This window comes from Scyliorhinus torazame, chromosome 18 (assembly GCF_047496885.1).
Source record: "Scyliorhinus torazame isolate Kashiwa2021f chromosome 18, sScyTor2.1, whole genome shotgun sequence".
In the NCBI taxonomy this organism is placed as follows: domain Eukaryota; kingdom Metazoa; phylum Chordata; class Chondrichthyes; order Carcharhiniformes; family Scyliorhinidae; genus Scyliorhinus; species Scyliorhinus torazame.
Genome location: NC_092724.1, coordinates 147,869,888 through 147,891,700, shown reverse-complemented (window position 1 = coordinate 147,891,700; position 21,813 = coordinate 147,869,888). Strand labels below are relative to the sequence as shown.

The following is a 21,813-nucleotide window of genomic DNA, read 5'->3' as shown; positions in this document are numbered from 1 at the left end:
GGATTAGGGGGCCAATTTGTACAATATTAGGGGAGTAGGACAGTGTGGTCTGATTGCCAAGAAAAAGGGGAATAACATCACTTTTGAGTTATTTTGAAGTACTGTTAGCATGCTGAAAGAGGGAGTTGGTTTGTTCCTAATTTGGCACAGTAAGGCAGTATAGCTGGATTATAGGGAAAAGGATATTAAAATGACCAAGTTTTATCTTGTAGTTTATCTTGAAGAGCCTTTCCTCAGCCCTGTGTTGGTACCTAGCGCAATGAAGGAGAAGCTTTGATCTTCATGACCGCATGGGCAATGGATCATATACACATAAGCAAAAGAGCAATTGTTCTATTGGGGTTTTCCCATTCAACCAAGATGCAACTAGACAATGTGACCTCTCTCTCACCCCATATTCTCTTTTCACAGTTGGGCCATCTCCTGAACAGGCACAAAATACGGGAAGAGGGTTACACCATTGAGACCCTTGTGCCGTCCCACCATTCAAGCAGATTATACCTGATCTGTACTTCAACATCATTTACACACCTTTGCCCCATATCCTTTAAAACCCTTGCCCAACAAATATCTATTGGCCTCAACTTTGGGGGAGTGAGTTCTGGATTTCTGCTCTCCTTTGTGATAATACATGTTTCCTAGTTACATTCCTAGATAGCCTTGCTTTCTGAATTTTATGTTTTTTTCCATCTTTTTCTGAATTCCGTTCTCCCTCTAAATGAAACAATTTCGCTGTATCAATGCTACTGCACTCCTTAGTCATTTAAAATATCTTCATTAGATCACCTATCAAATTTCCCAATTTAAGGCAGTACAGGCCACGTTTAAATTAACCTGTTAAACCCTAGTATTATTTTGGTGAAACTGTGCGGCACCACTTCCTTGATGCCCAAAGATTAGTCAAAAAGAACACACACAAGCTAGTTTTGCAAAAATCAAATTGGGGGACATTCAACTCCAACCGCCAAAGGGGATCAAAAGGAGATGAGTAACTAATGTACGCAACATTGCACCCGCCCTGGACTTGTTTTGATTCTCTTTCCTTGGGCCTTCTTCCTGCTTTAAAGGTATTAAGGGATTGTTTTTAACCAGGGCAAGGTTCCAATGAATGAAACAAATCTGAAATAGCCTCCTAAAATAATGTCGGCAAAGGTGAAATGCCAGGAAAGTTTCCAGCTGTGCAATGTGGAGCAATGGCATAAAATGTATTTGTAAACCCCTTATAAAGGCTTCCCCATTGACGGGAAGTATGCAGAAAAAGTGAACATCGTCTTGCTCCAAGTTTGCTGACTTACTGACCCTCCTCAATGTCTTTGATGGCAGACCCTCGCCACCGACCTCCTTCAGAATAAAGACTACTGTTAATCAGCTTCCAGCACTGAGGACGAAGAGAGATTACAGCAAGGAAAACACATTTTGTAGTTCACCAAGATTATTATGAAACTTTATAAGCTACCTAACAGTGAAATAGGATTGATAAGAGTTAATGTATCGGCAACATAAGTAAAAAGGTAGGATGCATGACTTAAAATTTTTTTTTTTTAATTTAGAATACCCAATTCAATTTTTTTCCAATTAAGGGGCAATTTAGCGTGGCCAGTCCGCCTACCCTGCACATCTTTGGGTTGTGGGCGTGAAACCCACGCAAACACGGTGCCTGGAACTCGCTACCGGAGGAGGTGGTGGAAGCAGGGACTATAGTGACATTTAAGGGGCATCTTGACAAATACATGAATAGGATGGGAATAGAGGGATACGGACCCAGGAAGTGTAGAAGATTGTAGTTTAGTCGGGCAGCATGGTCGGCACGGGTTTGGAGGGCCGAAGGGCCTGTTCCTGTTCTGTACATTTCTTTGTTCTTTGTTCTTTATTGTGCAAACTCCACACGGACAGTGACCCAGAGCCGGGATCGAACCTGGGACCTCGGCGCCGTGATGCAGCAAATGCTAACCACTGCGCCATCGGATGCATGACAATTTGATTTCCGACTGTGAATTATCTTGTGAGCAGAGAAACAGGATAACTTGAGTTACCTATTTATGCAATATAGTAAGTATTGTTAACATGCTCAAAGAGGGCGGTGATTGTTCCTAACTCTGCACAGTAAGGTGGGATAGGTTTAAAGAGAAGCTTTCATCTTCATGAGTCTAGCACACAGGCCTAAGGATTGTACATACAAGCAAAGGAGCAATTAATCTATTGAGTTTGTCCCATTCGACCACTTCAAAAAGAACTGTTCCTCATGGCATTGAATATAGATTTGAAGTGATTGAATACAAAGTGCATTAAGCATTTCTGATATCTTGCTATATGGAGGCACTGGCGTAGTGGTATTGTCGCTGGACTGGTAATCCGGAGACCCAGAGTCATTCTCTGGGGACCTGGGTTCGAATCCCGCCATGGTAGATGGTGAAATTTTAATTCAATTAAAAAATCTGGAATTAAAAGTCTAAAGATGACCTGAAACCATTGTCGATTGTCATAAAAACCCATCTGGTTCACAAATGTCCTTTAGGGAAGGAAATCTGTTGTCCTTACCCGGTCTGGCCTACATGTGACTCCAGATCCACTGCCACGTGGTCGACTCTTAAATGCCCTCGGGGGTGGGCAATAAATGCCAGCCCAGCCAGCGATGCCCACATCCCATGGACGAATATGAAAAATATAGAACACCCAGGCATTACTGGCTTGCAATAATATTCATATGAAGTGACTCGTTTGTTTATATTGTATCTATTGCGTGTGTGTGTTATTACATACCTATCTAAAACCACTTTGCTGCTGGTTCTGTATAATTGAATCTGTGTTAACAATTGGATCTTGACCTTGTTCTTGGCAACAAAGTATTATGTGCGAATGCGTAAGTTAACAGAACGTTGGCACATTTAAAGAGCTACCGAATTAGTCCCATGCCCCTGCTTTTTTAGTGCTAAATTGCGACTTTGTTATAACTGTTTGGCAGCACGGTAGCATAGTGGTTAGCACAGTTGCTTCACAGCTCCAGGGTCCCAGGTTCGATTCCCGGCTGGGTAACTCTCTGTGCGGAGTCTGCACCTTCTCCCCGTGTCTGCGTGGGTTTCCTCCGGGTGTTCCGGTTTCCTCCCACAGTCCAAAGATGTGCGGGTTAGGTGGATTGGCCATGCTAAATTGCCCTTACTGTCCAAAAAGATTAAATGGGGATTACTGGGTTACGGCGATAGGGTAGATATTTGGGCTTGAGTAGGGTGCTCTTTGTAAGGGCCGGTGCAGACTCGAATGGGCCGAATGGCTTCCTTCTGTAAATTCTATGAAGCCCAAAAGAGACTTCAAGTAAGGACACAATTCACCATTATACGAGTGTATGTGGAGGAACATGTCTTGAATTCTTTTTGTTTAGATTGCTTGGCTGGTCTGGATCTGCATGGCACTAAAATCAATGCCAGGGTTCTTTTAAAAAAATATATATTTTTTTCATTCTCCTTTTTCACATTTTCTGCCAAATTTACACCCAACAATAATCAGTAACGAATGTAATGTCCATCTCCATACCAATAACAACGATCCCATCCTCCCACCAAACCCCCAAACATTAGCCCGCATGTTAACATAAACAAATGACAAAAAGGAATCAGAAATCACCCATAGTCACCATTAACACATACAGTCTCTCTCCCCCCAACCCTCCCAGCCCCCAACCCCCCTAATGTCGATGTGATCCAATTCTCGAAAGTGCATAATGAATAATGCCCATGAATTGTAGAATCCCTCCATCCTTCCCCTCAGTTCAAATTTGACCTTTTCAAGCGTCAGGAATTCCTCCGCCCCCCCCCCCCCCCCCCCCCCCCCACCCCAAGCCACGCCAGGGCACAGGGTGGAGAGATTGATCTCCACCCTAACAGGGTCCGCCTTCAGGCGATCAACGAGGCGAAGTATACAACATCTGTCTCTGCACCCGTTTCCAACCTGGCTGGTCAAACACCCTGAATATGACCTCCCAAGGTCCGGGATCCAGTTTCACGTGCACCACTTTAGATATTACCGTAAACACCTCCTTCCAGTAATCCTCCAGCTTTGGACAGGACCAAAACATATGAACGTGGTTTGCGGGCCCCCTCGCAATGCTCACACACATCTTCTACCCCCTCAAAGAGCCGGCTCATCCTCGCCCTTGTAAGGTGCGCTCTGTACACCACCTTCAGCTGTATCAGCCCCAACCTTACACACAAGGTGGAGGCGTTCGCCCTCCGGAGCAATGCCAGGGTTCTATGAGGTAATTATGGTGTATATTGACCAGCTGTGATTGGTTGACATTGGCGAATTACCATACCGCCACATCCGGTCCACAGCAGACGCCATTTATCTGGCCCTACACTCATCCCTGGACCATCTCGACAACAAGGACTCCTACATCAGACTCCTATTCATTGAATACAGCTCCGCCTTCAACACCTTAAACCCAGCCAAGCTCCATATCAAAACTCCAAAACCTAGGACTTGGCTCGTCACTCTGCAACTGGATCCTCGACTTCCTGACCTATAGACCACAATCAGCAAGGATAAACAACAATACCTTTTCCACGATAGAACATAGAACATAGAAAAATACAGCACAGAACAGGCCCTTCGGCCCACGATGTTGTGCCGAACCTTTGTCCTAGATTAATCATAGATTATCATTGAATTTAGTGCAGAAGGAGGCCATTCGGCCCATTGAGTCTGCACCGGCTCTTGGAAAGAGCACCCTACCCAAAGTCAACACCTCCACTCAACACTAAGGACAATTTTGGACACTAAGGGCAATTTAGCATGGCCAATCCACCTAACCTGCACATCTTTGGACTGTGGGAGGAAACCGTAGCACCCGGAGGAAACCCACGCAGACACGGGGAAGATGTGCAGACTCCGCACAGACAGTGACCCAAGCCGGAATCGAACCTGGGACCCTGGAGCTGTGAAGCAACTGTGCTATCCACAATGCTACCGTGCTGCCCTTAAGAACAAATAAATCTACACTATATCATTTTACCGTAATCCATGTACCTATCCAATAGCTGCTTGAAGGTCCCTAATGTTTCCGACTCAACTACTTCCACAGGCAGTGCATTCCATGCCCCCACTACTCTCTGGGTAAAGAACCTACCTCTGACATCCCCCCTATATCTTCCACCATTCACCTTAAATTTATGTCCCCTTGTAATGGTTTGTTCCACCCAGGGGAAAAGTCTCTGCCTGTCTACTCTATCTATTCCCCTGATCATCTTATAACCCTCTATCAAGTCGCCCCTCATCCTTCTCCGTTCTAATGAGAAAAGGCCTAGCACCCTCAACCTTTCCTCGTAAGACCTACTCTCCATTCCAGGCAACATCCTGGTAAATCTTCTTTGCACCTTTTCCAAAGCTTCCACATCCTTCCTAAAATGAGGCGACCAGAACTGTACACAGTACTCCAAATGTGGCCTTACCAAAGTTTTGTACAGCTGCATCATCACCTCACGGCTCTTAAATTCAATCCCTCTGTTAATGAACGCTAGCACACCATAGGCCTTCTTCACAGCTCTATCCACTTGAGTGGCAACTTTCAAAGATGTATGAACATAGACCCCAAGATCCCTCTGCTCCTCCACATTGCCAAGAACTCTACCGTTAACCCTGTATTCCGCATTCATATTTGTCCTTCCAAAACTATATCCTCAATACCGGGGCCCCTTAGGGCTGCGTACTTAGCTCCCTACTATACGTACACGATTGTGTGGTAAAATTTGGCTTCAACTCCATCTACAAGTTTGCTGATTACACGACCGTAGTGGGTTGGATCTCGAACAATGATGAGTCAGAATACAGGAGGGAGATAGAGAACCTCGTGGAGTTGTGTAAGGACAACAAGCTGGTCATTGACTTCCGGAAGCGAAGTACTGTACATCAATGGTGCCGAGATGGAGATGGTTGACAGCTTCAAATTTCTAGGTGTGCCCATCACCAACAATCTGTCCTGGTCCACCCATGCTGATGCTACGTCCAAGAAAGCAGAACAGCTCCTATACTTGCTGAGAAAACTAAGGAAATTCAGCATGTCCACATTGACTCTTACCAACTTTTACAGATGCACCACAGAAAGCATCCTATCGGGCTGCATCACAGCCTGGTATGGCAACTGCTCGGCCCAAGACTGTACGAAAATACAGAGAGTCATGAACACAGCCCAGTCCATCACGCAAAACTGCCTCACATCCACTGACTCTGTTGACACCTCCTGCTGCCTTGGGAAAGCGGGCAGCATAATCAAAGACACCCCCCCCGCGCCCCCCCCCCCCCCCCCCCCCAAAACTGGGTTATTCACTCTTCCATCGGGCAGGATGTACGAAAGTCTGAGAACACGCAGTAACAGGTTCAAAAACAGCGTCTTCCCCGCTGTTACCAGACTCCTGAATGACCCTCTTATGGACTGAACTGATCTCTTCACACATCTTCTCTACTGAGTAGTACTACACTCCGTATGCTTCACCCGATATCTGTGTCTATGTCTTTACATTGTGTATTTATTGTATGTCTTATGTTATGTCATGTATGGAAGGATCTGTCTGGACTCTATGCAGAACAATACTTTTCGTGGTACCTCTGCACACATGACAATAAATCCAATCAAATTCAATTATGGATGGGATTTTCCAGTTCTGCGCACCATGGGGTCATCCGGTCCCGCCGAAAGTCAATGGACTTTCGGAGGGCCGCCGAATCTCCTGCAACGGGTCCTGAAAATCCTGACCCATGTCTTTTGACCTATTAAGAGAAAATCTCTCTGCGATGCCACACTACAATGACCAACCCTGAGCCTTTCCCTCAGTTTTTTCCTCCACTTTGTAATGTCCTGTTGTCCTCTTGTGTTTTTCAGAGGATCCGTGCCACAGTGAATAGCCAAGAGCAGAAGCGGTTGCTGATGGACCTTGATATTTCCATGCGTACGGTAGACTGTCCTTTCACTGTTACCTTTTATGGAGCACTTTTTCGTGAGGTAATTCTGATGACCTTGTGCGTTGGGTGGTGGGGCTTGCAGGGAGTGTGGTTGATGGGGCAAGTGAGCTTCCAATTTTATAAACCCCGCCAAGATAGACCATCACATAGGCACAATATTTGAAATAATGTATAAAAACTGCAATTGGAAGATGTAGAAACGCAATATTTTCAATAGAGACATTCTGTTGAAGATACAGATGACAATTTAACAGTGATTCCAGCTGCCATATTTGGTGTTTGAAAACACCCAAACTCGGTCCTATTTCTCTCTCCCCGTTCAGCAGGTCTGGCAGCATCTATTAGGAGAAAAAGCAGAGTTAAATTTCTGAATCCTTTGACTCTTGTTTGTGGCTTAATGTTTCTTAATATTGTAGAATCATAGACATTTATAGGAGGAGGCCATTTTGCCAAGTTTTCTGTATTGCCTTGTTGAAAGAATAGCTATGCTTGGCCACATATCCATTGTCACATGTCTATCTCGGGGGCTACCGCACTGCAATTGTATTCTCTGTTATTGATCATTTTATTATAAGTTTTCGTCACTTATTGCAGTTTTCTTCAAACGTGAAAAGGTTTGACTACACCTTGATTCCATGCTGTAAGCTCTGGAATTCCTTCCCTCAACTTTTTTCACTCTCTATTTCTCCTTAAAGTCTGTCTGTTTTGCCAAGCTTTTAGACATCCACCCTAATCTTTATTTATGCGTCTGGATGTGTAATTTTGCTTTGTAACACTTCTCTGAAGTTATGAAATTTTGTTTCCCAGTGGATAGTTGACTTTGCAGCTTGGTGGTAACAAAGAAAATCTCCAGTCTTCCAAACTGGTAGGGTGCGGGGTCAGAGGCTACATCTTACTCCATGTGAAAGGGGCTTCAAGAGGCATTTTGTCACCACATCTTCAGCCTCTATCCATTTGAGGCTCTTCGATAGCCAGATTTCAACTGCAATAGCCAGTAGAATGGAAGGCTTGAAAAATTCAAGCTCCCATTTAACATTTGATTAGTGGTGGACACCTGCAGGAATTTATTGACAGTACTGCGCATCTTATTTCCTTTGATCAAGCCACAGTTTTGATGGTTTGTGCACGTGAAACTATTGAGGCTTTGTTTCCGAATCTTGCAGGGAGATGTATGGATTTGTATGGAGCTAATGGACACTTCGCTGGACAAGTTCTATAAACAAGTGATAGACATGGGGATGACTATTCCTGAAGACATTTTAGGGAAAATAGCAGTTTCTGTGAGTTCCTTTTTACTATTGTTAACTCTTTCTGTGCCATATTCCTTCTGCACTTAGAGATAAAATTTAGTAATTAATAGCTGATGGTTCGATTTGGGAAACTGGGCATTTATAAACCAGCCTCTTGAGAAGTATGTCATGTCTAGTTGGAATTGTAATTTAAGGCAATGAAACATACCCTGTTCCAATGTAATTAATGAATCGCGGACCCAATTATATATTTTATCTTCATTCAGCCTTTCCATAGTTTTCAACTTTGTCATAAGTTAATTCCCTCTGCAGACCAAATTTAGTTAACAGCATCCCACGGTTTAAAAGAGATATGGGGCCCCTGTATTCCTCCATATTCTTATAGGTGACTTGTGCTGGACTTGTTTTACAGATTGTGAAGGCCTTGGAGCATCTACACAGCAAGCTGTCTGTGATACACAGAGGTATGTGCCTGGTATTAACTGCAATGCCCTCAACTGTCTGCATGGGTCTGTAACAGGGCAAGAACAAAGTGGTGATAGTTCAATACAATTGAATTTTCAATAAAATGAGATTTGCTACTGAAGAGTTAAAATGTTTGGCGTGATTGCTGTGGTTCTAGTAACACTCTTGCATTCTTCCTTTGGGAGAGCTGCTAATGGTTTTGTCACTTTCCAAATAGTGCTGTCATATAGTTTTGCTCTTTCTCCCCTTTTAACACAGGCTGCCCAGTAACAATCTATTTTTGGTTCATGCTATACTATCAAAATCTTTAAATTGTTCACTTTCAATTGCCTTCAATTAAATCCAGTACAAGAGTTGCTTACACTGAGAAATCCTGCTTCATTAAAGCACAACAGAAAAATAGAGGCACCAAGGGCTAAGAATGCAAACCTGCAGGCCTAAACTGGGTACAAAAAGGACTAACTTAGGGGGCAAAATTCCCTATGCTCCAAGGGGGCCTGAAATACCAAAACTTGGGTGGGCAATTTTTCATGTGGCTGCCTTTTAAAATAGGTGTAGGGCGGGCACCTTGTGTTTACGAATGATGGACCCTATTGATTCTTTGAGGACCCTTACAAGAAATCAGGCTGCCCTGAGCAGAGCAAGCGTTATTCCTGCCGTGCTCCGGTTTCTGGAACCTGGATGCATCTTAACCAGTGGCTGCCATCGGAAAGCTTAATTCTGTGGAGCCAAGAGAAACACCCTTCCGGTTCCTCGGTACTTTTACTGGGACTCGTGGGAAAGGCAGGCGAGCTGAGATTGCACCTGGGGGACACAACAGGCAACAGCAGTTCACGCCGAATGTTTGGATGAGGCTCAAGGACTCTTGGGCGATGAGATCGTTTCCTGCGGCCATTTTATTGCATTAAAAAAAAGCGGGATGGAATTTCAAGTTTGGTTATTCCATGTAGCAGATTTAAAAGTTGATGTATACCAATCGCAGTAAAGCAACCCCCCCCCCTCATTTGAATAAGAGGATTCTCCGTCAGCCGATGCTGAAATCGGAAAAGGTGATTGGGCGGAGAATCTGTTTTGACACTGAAATCGTGGCCGGCTCTTGGTTCACGGCAAATCGCAATTCTCTGTTGCCTTGACAGTGGCGTCAGTGCGTTCCACTTCGCACGTATAGTGAACCCCATTGGCATATCATAAGCAGGCTTGACCTGGTATTCTCCAGAGCCTCCGCGATTCTCCACCTCCACTGGGGGGATTCCAGACGGCGAAGTTCACTTGCGTTTGAAGGGGGAGAGAAACTGCCCAACATCGCCATAGTGTGCTGACAGCTATGCCACTGGCTGGGGGGCTTCTGCCAGGGCTGAGGGGAGTATCGGGGGGTGGCCAGGAGCTGGGGGTCGGGTGGGCGGGCACGGAATACCATTGCTGCAGCCTGCCGGGCAGCCATGCAGCTGTCCACGCCGTTGACTGCCCACTGTGAACTTAGCGCCACGGATCATTTGGGTCTCCCCCCAGGACTCCCTTCTAGGTACCCTCTGGCCCCAGCCGACCCATCAACGGGATGGGCGCGCTCCAGCACAACCACTACAATCTCAAACACCCTGATGCATCTTGTTTCTGTAATCCACGATTGTCTCAAATCATAATTCTTCAAAACTGATCAACTAACTTTGCTGACCGCATTGATAGATAGTTGTGGAAAATGTGGCATTCATTCAGATGGTGACTCATGCTCCAAACTTTTGTATGTTCTAATGTATGGGTAGCGTTGATATAAGCAGGCTATTTAACTTGGAGTATGAATGCCAGGTGTGAACTCAAAATCTTACCCAGACATCTGTGGGCAGTCAAGTGCACTATGCTTCCATTTTTGCAAAGACTAATTAATGAGTTGAATTGCATAGATTATAACATTGAAAACATTTGGCAAACCTGTCAGGCAGCTGCTTCTGACTTTGAACCTAACCCGGGGATTGTTGCCTTCTTTACTTTGGGGTGAACCACAAGCTGTTTCTTATATCGACCAAATGACCACACAACCAATATGTTAGCTCACAAACACAGCTTATTAATAACACAAGACTTGTATCTCTATGCAATAACACACGCGGCTCCGTACTAAACTACACCTAATGACTAAGATGACCTTTACTTAACTTCGAGTGACCAGCACTGTGTGAGATAAGGCCTTTATCCGGGTCCACGTGGTCGGTTTGGAAGTGGTTGGGTTCGTCTCAGCTGGGCTTGTCCTTCAGGAATGGTCGCGGGTCCTTGAACTTGGTTGTTCTGCTGCAATTGGTCGCGCACAGGCCGGTCCCAAAAGAGATCGATCTCTCGTGCACAGGGCTTTTTATCCTTCATCTCTTTCGTGCCCTTTTGGGTGGTCCTTGCTCCAGGTCCAATGGATCGATAGGGTCCTCGATCACCCTCATCGATAGAACATAGAACATTACAGCGCAGTACAGGCCCTTCGGCCCTCGATGTTGTGCCGACCTGTGAAACCACTCTAAAGCCCATCTACACTATTCCCTTATCGTCCATATGTCTATCTAAATGTCGATCTCAGCCAATTAGGGGGTGGGTACCTCGATAGCTGGGCGGGTCCTAGCTATCATTGTCCCAGGCACTTAGGCCTTTCCAAATAAGGGGAAGTGGCGCCGGTTAGTCTGCTCCTGTTGTAACTCCTTGATTCAAACTCTATTGTCCTGGGAAAATGGTGATCGACTCTTAATGGATACAAGTTTCAGCCAAGTCTGGTTTCTTTGCGCAATACAGAGGCTGTGTACCTGTCTGTGTCCCAAATTGACCACAATTCCCATGGTCCTTTGCAGGTGACCATTTTACATGGCTACAGGATCCAACATCTATCCTCTCATCCCAGCAACCAAAATACCCTAACAATGAACTGAAATGATACAGCTCACACAGTTCTGCCCTGCATTTCACCTACTGTGTGTCAGCCCATTTTACTAGCCTGCCCATGTCCTCTTGAAGTCTATCATTATCTTCCTTGCTCTTAGGAACACTTCCAATTTTCATGAAGGTACCAACTGTTATTGCACCACTCAGGGTAAAATAATCTAGAACTATGTAGAACAGAGAATGTCCAGTGTGTAAAATGAGTCTCTCTTGTCCGTGCTGTCTAACACATTAATAATAAAGTTCTGTTTTACCTGTGGTAAGCTTCTGGGCTTGGAATTGAAATCAGAAGCCAGAGTATAGTTTGGGGTGGGTAGGAAGCTGTACTCTGAGTCACAAACTGCTGACGGTCTTTGTTTTATTAATTTATCAAGCATTTAATTTAATTTTGTCAGCTAAATACCAGACACAGTGTGGGGGCATTATAGAGGAAGGAGGTGCATTCAGCTCGGGACAAGGCACATTTTTCCACCTCTGTAAACGAGTGGACAGTAGATTCGATGCAGCGCTCAGCCAGATACCTGATTGGCTCCACTGATGGGCCCTCCTCCCTGACGACAGCAACATTAGCAAAATCAATCCTCAGATCTTGTCCATTTTGGAGTCTGTTGCACATCTTCATTATTCCAAACCGTTTTGTTCTGTATTTTATGTTACGGCCTTATCAGCATGTCATAAGCAATGCACCTGTGAATCCGAACAAACTGTTGGAATGCCTTTAATCTTTTTTCTATAAACTGCTCGAGTATAGCAGCTCGGTGGGCAATTTACGCACAAAACAGGCCATGATGTGCTATCATTTTGTATCATTTTCAATCGTGAGAATTAACAATTTAAAGCTTCTTTGCATCATGTGGCAGCCCATTTATTGCAAACTCTTCAAGCTCCTCTTGCTGTGGCTCAATCTGTTTTGACCAAACAGGGGGTGTTGCATTTTCTTTCAGATGTGAAGCCATCCAATGTCCTGATTAACGTACACGGCCAGGTTAAGATGTGCGACTTTGGCATTAGTGGCTACCTCGTGGATTCCGTAGCTAAAACCATGGATGCAGGCTGCAAGCCATACATGGCCGTAAGTACAAGTTCTTACACCTTCCAACCACAATGCATGGAGTAATCATGGTTCGGTTTGGCTTGGGGCGTTAGAGCAGCATGAACATGCGGCTGGAGCAACCTGTTTTGGGAAGAAAGTGAACGTCTCTGCCTGTATGTTTGATGTCAGAATGAGAACCTTTGAGAACACCTGATGCCATCTCGTGTTAGGACTTTCACGTAAGATGGCCAAACCTGAGAGTGTTGGTTATCTCAGGAGCTTGTTGGCGCTTGTGCCAATGGAATTGCTCAGCTGAAACAAAGGTTTTCTGATTTGGACTGTTACTGATGACCTGTGCGTGTGTGTCAGTGTGTGTGTGTGTCAGTGTGTGTGTGTGTGTGTCAGTGTGTGTGTGTGTGTGTCAGTGTGTGTGTGTGTCAGTGTGTGTGTGTGTGCGAGCGTGTGTGTTCAGGTCAAAAGTCCAGGTGCAAAACAGTGAGATCCAAGGGTTTGTTTTGCTTGACTTTATTGTCCAGGTTAGATGGGCAATTTACCCACAAAGCAGGCTGTGATGTACTATCATTTTTGTATCATTTTCGATTGTAAGAATTAACACTTTAAAGTTTTTTTGTATAATGTGGCAGACCATTAGTTGCTCATCCCAGAGGCCATTCTTCACCTGGGAACGTAGATTGCCAGTGGTTACCAGCCTGTTTGCCTTAAGCATTGACCTGGATTTTACGGACAGTGGGTCACCAGCTGGGATGGCGGGGGAATCTCCCCTTCGGCTGGCAATGGGAACCCCGACCTGATTTAACCTGCTGACAACTGCCAGCTGTCTGGATTCATGTCCCATTAAGGGCTAAACAACCACCCAGCACCCAGGCCCCAACCCCACAATTGGAGAAATGGAAACTCTTCAGTCCCAGCAGAGCCACCAGGAGTGGTGGCCACTGCCGGGAATGCAACCAGTCAGCAGCAAAACTGACGGGAAGTCCTGGACCACAGAAAAGTGGGGTCAGGCCCCAGCGAGGGTGGGTGGGGGGTGGTTTGCGGATGTAAGGAGTTGTTTCTAAGGAGGCAGCCCTTCCAAGGGGCTGGCCCTCTCACACCCCCACAGGGTGCCCGATCAGGAGGCCATTAATTGGCCACTTTTGGGCTTGGGGCAAGCGAGTTTCCCTGCCACTGGAAAAATGCCAGCAGTAGCGGGACGTTAATGGGCATTTCAAACCCTGTCACCCAGCATGCTCCCTGAAGCCAAGGCCATTATAAACTAAACTCCATGCTGTCCCAGCTCATCTTCACACATATGGGGCGGGAATCTCTGATCCTGAGGCTAAGTGTTGATGTGTTTTACAAAGGCGTCAACAGGCCCCAGGAGCAGCGACCCTGAGCCCTATTGGGGGTCAGCACGGCACTGGAGCAACTCACGCAGCTGCCAATAACGGCATCAAACAGGCGCCGCGGGTCTGCATATGCGCGCTGCGGCCGGCGCGAATTCGCACATGCCGTTAGCCTCCTTCTCCACGCCGGCCCCGATGCAACATGGCATAGAGCTACAGGGGCCGGCGCGGAGTAAAAGAGGCCCCCACCAGGTTAAGCCAGCCCGCCAATCAGTAGGCCCTGATCGCGGGCCAGGCCACGGTGGTCGGATCCCCCCCCTCAACCAGGCCGCCTACCGCAGGATGGACGCCGAGGTCCCGCCAGGTAAGACCACATGTGAACGGCGCCAGTGGGACTCGGCCTATCTCAGCGGCCACTCGGCCCATCCCGTGCGGAGAATCAGCGGGCGGGCACCAATGGCGTGGACCGGCGTCGGGGCTTCGTCGCATGAATCGCGTCCGGCCCGGCGATTCTCCGACCCCGCCCCGGGGTAAGAGAATCCCTCCCAGCGACTTTCCAACCCGGACCATTGACACCGTTCAAGCGTGAATCTGGCTGATTGCTTACTGCCCCTCTCCCTGGCTAAGATGAATTGCGACACTCTGTGTTACAAACCAGCCGTGGACTGGGAGCCAGCGGAAATTCTAACCTGTACTGCAATAATATAACTATACCATCTTTTAGAAATCTTTGGTAGTGGGCAGCACGGTGACGCAGTGGGTTAGCCCTGTTGCCTCACGGCGCTGAGGTCCCAGGTTCGATCCCGGCTCTGGGTCACTGTGCGTGTGGAGTTTGCACATTCTCCCCGTGTTTGCGTGGGCTTCGCCCCCACAACCCAAAGATGTGCCGGGTAGGTGGATTGGCCACGCTAAATTGCCCCTCAATTGGAAAAAAAAATGAATTGGGTACTCTAAATTTATTTTAAAAATAGAAATCTTTGGTAGAAGGAGCATACTGAATTCCCGAAAAATTACATTTGGCTTTCCTATCATCCACAGGATGTAGCGTAGAGTCTTTGTGTCGGGAAGATGTTCATGTGTTGTATGATTAGAGATGTTGAATGTAGTTTCAGGAGATGACCCCATTGCTGACAGTAAAACCTTGCCTCTTTCTGCAGCCAGAGAGAATTAACCCTGAGGTGAACCAGAAGGGCTACAATGTCAAGTCTGACATCTGGAGTCTGGGAATTACCATGGTAAGTGTTTACCCCGGAGATGATTCAGCATCAGACCTGAGATTTGTAAATGTATGGGTGTTTAAAAATAGGGCAGCTAATCACTGTATCCTGTGTTAATCAATCACTGTCTGAACTCATGTATGAGTTTATTGCCTTGCGAAGTTATTTTTAGGCAAATGTGTACAGGCCTACAAAAAAAAGTAGACACCATTAAAAGCAATTACCGATAGTTAGTGTACAGCCTTTCTGAGAAACGATGAAATGGTAATACGAGCGCAGTTTGACATCGTTACAATGGCCTGGAATGAGCAATGAGGAGTCATTTCACCGTAAAAGAGTGACCAAGTTGGTCTTCAGGGATGTTGTCTATTAAAAACCTGTCTGTTAAAAATCTACCCAACTCTGATTTGAATAAATTTAATGACCCAGACTCCACTGGTGGGAAAGACTTTCACATACTAATAACCCTCTGTGAGGGAGAATTTCTCCTCATCTCAGTCTTAAAAGGGAGACCTCTTATTCTTAAGCTGTGTCTCCTACTTCTGGCAAGCAGAAATGTCATCCTGTATTTGCCCTGTCAAATGCCCTCAGAATCTTATACATTTCAATCAGATCACCTCTCATTCTTCTAAACTCCAGTGGGTATGGGCGCAACCTGTTCAACCTTTCTTCATAGAATAAGCCCTTCCCATGAATGAGTTGAGTGAACCTTCTCGGAACTGCTTCCAATGCAATTATATAACTTTTTAAATAAGGAGACCAAAACTGAACACGGTATTCCAGATGTGGTCTCACCAATGCCCTGAACAGCTGCAGTAAAATGTCACTACTGTTATATTCCATTCTCCTTGCAATAAGTTGTACAGTAGATTGACTTGAATCAGGGAATACTAAAGTGCAGAAGAGGCCCTTCAGCCCATCGAATCTGCACCACCGCTTGAAAAAGGCCCTGACCTGCCCACCTAAAGAATCACAGAACACTACAGTGCAGAAGAAGCCCTTCGGCATATCGAGTCTGCACCAACTTGATTGACACTCCACAGTAATTGAGAGTTTTCACAGCCAACAATCAGATTTCTTGGATACATAATGTGTGCATCAGGAATAAAAATTGATGGATTGAAGATCAGAGTCATGAAGAACTTGTAGCTCTGAGGAACATCACAAGAGCTACAAAGGTTTATGGGAATGGTGAGTCAAATAGTAACATTGCTAAAACGTTGAACAGAGCTCGACAAGCCACTCTGCCAGTTGTGACGCCAAGACAGTGAAGTGTGTTGGGAAGAAACACATCGGAAATCTTTCAAGAAAATCAAAGGGAGGTTGATGCCATTAGCGATATTAGCACATCCGGAGTTAGCTACAATAATAGCAGCGGACACACCCTCTACAGGATTGGGGGCAGCACTTTTTCAGGGACAAGACTAATGCGGGGGGGGGGGGATTTTCTGTGCTCCGTCCAGCACGTTTCTCGGCGGCCTTCTGGTCCTGCCGCTGTCTATGGGATTTCCCATTGAATCCAACCCCCCCCCTAGCTGCCAGCGGCCCGCCCCCCCCCCCCCCCCCCCCCCCCCCCGCGCCCATGTTCATTAACAGATACAGAGAAGAGATGCGCAGTAATCATAAAGGAAGCATTAGCAGCCACGTAGGCATGCGAGAAATTTGCTGATTATGTCTGAGGTCTACAAATGAGGATAAAAGCAGACCATAAACCTTTAGTCACACTATTGAATTTGAAAGAGCTTGCAGCGATGCCATCAAGTGTTCAGTGGTTTAAAGTAAGACTAATGAGGTTTGCTCGTACAGTATATGTTCAAGGGAAACAACAGAAAACAGCAGCCGCATTATCACAGATTGAGACAGAGAATCCAGGAAAATGCAATATTGGACATGCGAGGAAATAGAGAGTTTCCTATATTAACTGTCCATACGTTACCGGCAATGACACAAACGATTCAGTGAAATCAAAGAGGTTCAAAAATCGGACAAGGAATGTAAGCATTTTGAAGCTTAGGAATGTAAGAATTTTGCATTAGAGGATGGCCAACATAGTCCTAGCTTGAAACCATGTTTTCAGCAGGGAGCACATCTGACCGTGATCGATGGTGGAATAGTAATCCCTTGAGCATTGAGACTTGAGATCCTACAAAGCCTACATCAAGGTCATTTAGGTATTAGTAAATGCAGAGCCGGAGCACGGTATTCCTTTTGGTGGCAAGGCCTCTTATTGGAAAAATGACGTCTACATGTATCACATGTACAACTCACCGACAGGAATCAAAAGAATCACTAATGTCACCTTTCTCTATCGGCCCTGGGAACGCCTCGGAATACATTTATTTGAGCAAAAAGGGAAAGTGTCCACAATAGTAACAGATTACTCCTCAAAGTGGATTATCATAGAATTTACAGTGCAGAAGGAGACCATTTGGCCCATCGAGTCTGCACCAGCCCTTGGAAAGAGCACCCTACCTAAGCCCGTACCCCCACCCTATCCCCGTAACCCAGTAACCCCACCCCACCCAACCCAACCTTTTTGGACACTTAAGGGCAATTTAGCATGACCAATTCACCTAACCTGCACATCTTTGGACTGTGGGAGGAAACCGGAGCACCCGGAGGAAACCTACGCACACACATGGGGAGAAAGTGCAAACTCCGCACAGACAATAACCCAAGCCGTGAATCAAACCTGGTACCCTGGAGCTGTGAAACAACTGTGCTAACCACTGTGCTACCATGCCCCTCATTGAAGTGAAACAGTTACATGGTCACATATCTCAAACAGGGATAACGTCATTGAAATACATTTTTACCTTGCATGGGATTCCTGATGTTGTGATATCAGATAATGGCCCATAATTTGCGAATATAGTTTCAAGAGTTTGCAGAATTATTAAGTTCACTGAGATTTCCTCTGGCTCCGGGAGAGGGTGACGGAACTGTAAAGGCATTACTGATTAATATGAGGTTTTTCATCTAGTGTTCAATAACTAGGGTTATAGATCCCTGCCCTTGCAGAATGCATTGACCCCATGTCAATTACTGAAAGAGGTTGCGGATACAGAGGTTTACCCTTCCACATACATTGATGACACAAGTCAAAGAGACAGACTGAGGGAACGTACAAAGAAGAGAAGAAACTTACTGAAGTAAACAGATGAAGCACTGTCTGTAACACTATGATAGTTGTCACTGAGCCAAGAACATGGGGAGGGGGGGTGGGGTGGGGGGGTGGGGGGGGGGGGGGAGGCACCACAGTGGTTCGCACTGCTGCCTCACAGTGCCAAGGACCCGGGTTCAATTCCGGCCTTGGGTGGCTGTCTGTGTGCAGTTTGCACATTCTCTCCATGTCTGCGTGGGTTTCCTCCGGGTGCTCCGGCTTCCTCTCAGTCCAAAGATGTGCAGGTTAGCTGGATTGACCATGCTAAATTGCCCTTTTGTGTCCAAAGATGTGCAGGTTAGGTGGGTTGGCCATGATTTTTAAAAATCCCTTTGTGTCCAGGGATGTATATGTTAGGTGGGGCTATGGGGATAGGGTGGGGGAGTGGGCTGAGGTGGAGTGCTCTTTCAGAGGTTCAGTGCAGACCTGATGGGCCGAATGGCCTCCTTCTGCCCTGTAGGGATTCTGTGGTTCTGTTGTCAGGTCTTCAACTGGAAGAACAGGTTTGGATCAGAGATGAATTGAGATTTGTAGAAATAGCGGATTAATCACCGGATCTGAGATCTTGCATTGCCCAGACGGAACAGGGCACAGTAAGAAGAAACAGAAGAGCTTCGATCGCAGTTCAACAATAGAGTGAAAAGCAGAGAGGTTACAATCATCAGGAATGAAAGAAGACACTGAAGCAGGTGGGCCCATACCATTTACGAGTTTGAATTCAGTTCAACAATGTCCAGAGGACCAATAGCAGAATGAGTAGGCTTTATTCCCTGCAAACGAGGAGAATGAGGTATGGGAGATTTGAGAAGGCAACATAATGCTCATCAGTGTAAGATGAGATGAGAATCTAAAAAAACAGAAAGGAGGGAACATGGAGAGAAAAAGAAAAACAGCATTTACCCAAGAGAGCAAAAGAGGTGGCATTTCCTACGAGACTTAAACACTGAAATGTTCAGAATGAAAAGTAGACTGAAGAATTGGGTTTCCAAGAATGTCAGAGAATGTTGAAGTGTGAACAAGGATGTATCAGAATGGAGTGTGTTGGACCAAGACCCACAAAGGGTTAATTATAATAATCTGTGTTGTCATAGAAGGAAGTGACATACACTCATGAGATCGGAGAGTCTAGGAGAAAGCAGCATGGGAAATAGTTAGTGTAAGGGAGTGTTCTCATACTGTAAATATGTTATAGTAAAGTTAGTGGGCGGGTTTCTCCCATGCCGCGCCATATGGGAGAATCGCCGTTCGCGCCATTTTTTCCCGCGATGGCAGTCCGACGACGGCAGGCGATTCTCTGAGGAGCGGAGAATCGGCGTCATTCGCGCCGGCGCGTTTGGCGCTGTCTGCGGCCGGGCCACCGATTCTCCAGCCTTGATGGGCCTAGCGGCCGTGTGGAAACGGCAGAGTCCCGCCGGCGCCGTTTACACCTGCTCACAGCCGGTGGGAACTCTGCGCATAGGGTCAGGGGGGCGGCCTGTGGGGCGGGGGAAAGCGCTCCTTCACTGGGGGGGGGCGTCCGATGGGGTCTGACCCGCGATCAGGGCCCACCGATTGGCGGGCCGGCCTCTCCAGCCCCGGCCCTATTTTATTACGCGGCCGGCCCACGAACTGCCACGCCATGTTGCGTCGTGGCTGGCACGTTGAGGAAGTCCCCCGCGCATTCGCGGGTTGGCGCGGCCCAACTGCGCATGCGTGGGTTGGCGCGGCGCCCAGTTGGCGCCAGGAAGGGAGGCTGGAGCGCCGTGAACCACTCCAGCGCCGTGCTGGCCCCCATTGGTAGTGCCCGCGCCCATTTCGCACCGTCGTGAAACGCGACGGCGTTCACGACGGCGCGAACACTCTGCCTCCATTTCGGAGAATCCCGCCCCCAGTGTTTGCTGTTGGCAGTCCTCAGGAGTTACTGAAACTATTCCAACCCAACAATGCAATAGTTTGTCTCCTGCTAATTCTGCCTGTATATGGGCAACTGGTCTCTTCCCTTCACAGAGCTTTACTAGATTTGGGTCGGAAATTATTTGGAGTTGGCTTTGAGGGGCCAGCTGCCAAGAGAACAAGAGGTACCCACAGATTCCGAAGGGAATTTGTTTTGAGGCCACTGTCCGAGAGTGTTTGTAGACAGAAATTTCACTGCAGAAGTGTTATACATTTAACTAAACTTCTGTGCTGAAATAATCGGGAAACCCAAGCTCTGGGTTCTTCTCTCTCTCTCTCTCTCTCTCTCTTCCCCCCTCCACCACCACCACCACCACACCAACTCACTGCAAGTGCAGCCATGCATGTTATAAAACTATCCTTGAGCACTTTACCTAACCCAATAAGAAAACCACTCGCAGATTTTAAACAAAGGATCCAGATTTTGAACCAGGCCTGTTTCCACTGGGCATTATAATAATAATAATCTTTATTGTCACAAGTAGGCTTACATTAATATTGCAATGAAGTTACTGTGAAAAACCCTAGTCACCACATTCCGGCGCCTGTTCGGATACACAGAGGGAGAATTCAGAATGTCCAAATTACCTAACAGCACATCTTTCAGAACCTGTGGGAGGAAACCGGAGTGCCCGGTGGAAACCCACGCAGACACGAGGAGAACGTGCAGACTCCACACAGACAGTGACCCAAGCCGGGAATCGAACCTGGGACCCTGGAGCTGTGAAGCAACAGTGCTAACCACTTGGCTGCTGTACCGCCCACATTATGGGCAAGGGTGGCATTTAAGACCCATCTCATTTGCTCTTGCATGAGTGGTAGTGATCTTCCACTTTGAACTGTGCATCAGTGTAATGAACATTATTCCACAATGCTATTATGCAGGGATCCCCCAGATTTTGACACTGTGCAATGTGTGGTACAAATATCATGCAATTAATGCTTTAGTTAAAACACCATTTCCTCTCTGTGTGCTATCTGTGAGGCTTTGCATGTTTCTGAATTATTTCACCATTGCCACTATCAGCTCATGGCAGGTTTCTTCAATGTTGTTAATTACCATGGACCTTGAGAACATTAACACTGTGTTCTGTTTAGATTGAGATGGCGATCTTAAGATTCCCATATGATTCCTGGGGCACGCCTTTCCAACAGCTCAAACAGGTGGTGGAAGAGCCATCTCCACAGCTTCCTGCTGACAGATTCTCGAAAGAGTTTGTCGACTTCAGTGCTCAGTGGTAAGCAGATCAACGAGCTGGAAATGTTGGCTCTCTTTCTGAGTTCTCTAATTTATGGAGTTTCAAAATGCTTCACCCCCCATCGCCTTAGAAATTAACAAAAAAGTGAGTTAAGTAGCACCAGTTAAGTCGCACCAAAGGCAGAACTTTTTTTTGTCTTATCATAGAATTTACAATGCAGAAGGAGGCCATTTGGTCCATTGAATCTGCACCGGCTCTTGGAAAGAGCACCCTACCCAAGGTCAACACCTCCACCCTATCCCCATAACCCAGTAACCCCACCCAACACTAAGGGCAATTTTGGACACTAA

At 46.5% G+C, this 21,813-nt stretch overlaps 1 protein-coding gene across 1 annotated transcript in view; it reads left to right on the top strand.

Moving 5' to 3' along the window:
- The window catches only part of map2k6 (mitogen-activated protein kinase kinase 6), a 157,377-nt gene that overhangs the window by 105,549 nt on the left and 30,015 nt on the right, over positions 1 to 21,813 (top strand). The window contains exons 5-10 of the mRNA XM_072483562.1: positions 6,869 to 6,988; positions 8,112 to 8,228; positions 8,611 to 8,662; positions 12,521 to 12,648; positions 15,110 to 15,187; positions 21,363 to 21,502. Of these exons, the coding sequence (XP_072339663.1) occupies positions 6,869 to 6,988; positions 8,112 to 8,228; positions 8,611 to 8,662; positions 12,521 to 12,648; positions 15,110 to 15,187; positions 21,363 to 21,502 (635 nt within the window). The remainder of the gene's footprint in view (positions 1 to 6,868; positions 6,989 to 8,111; positions 8,229 to 8,610; positions 8,663 to 12,520; positions 12,649 to 15,109; positions 15,188 to 21,362; positions 21,503 to 21,813) is intronic.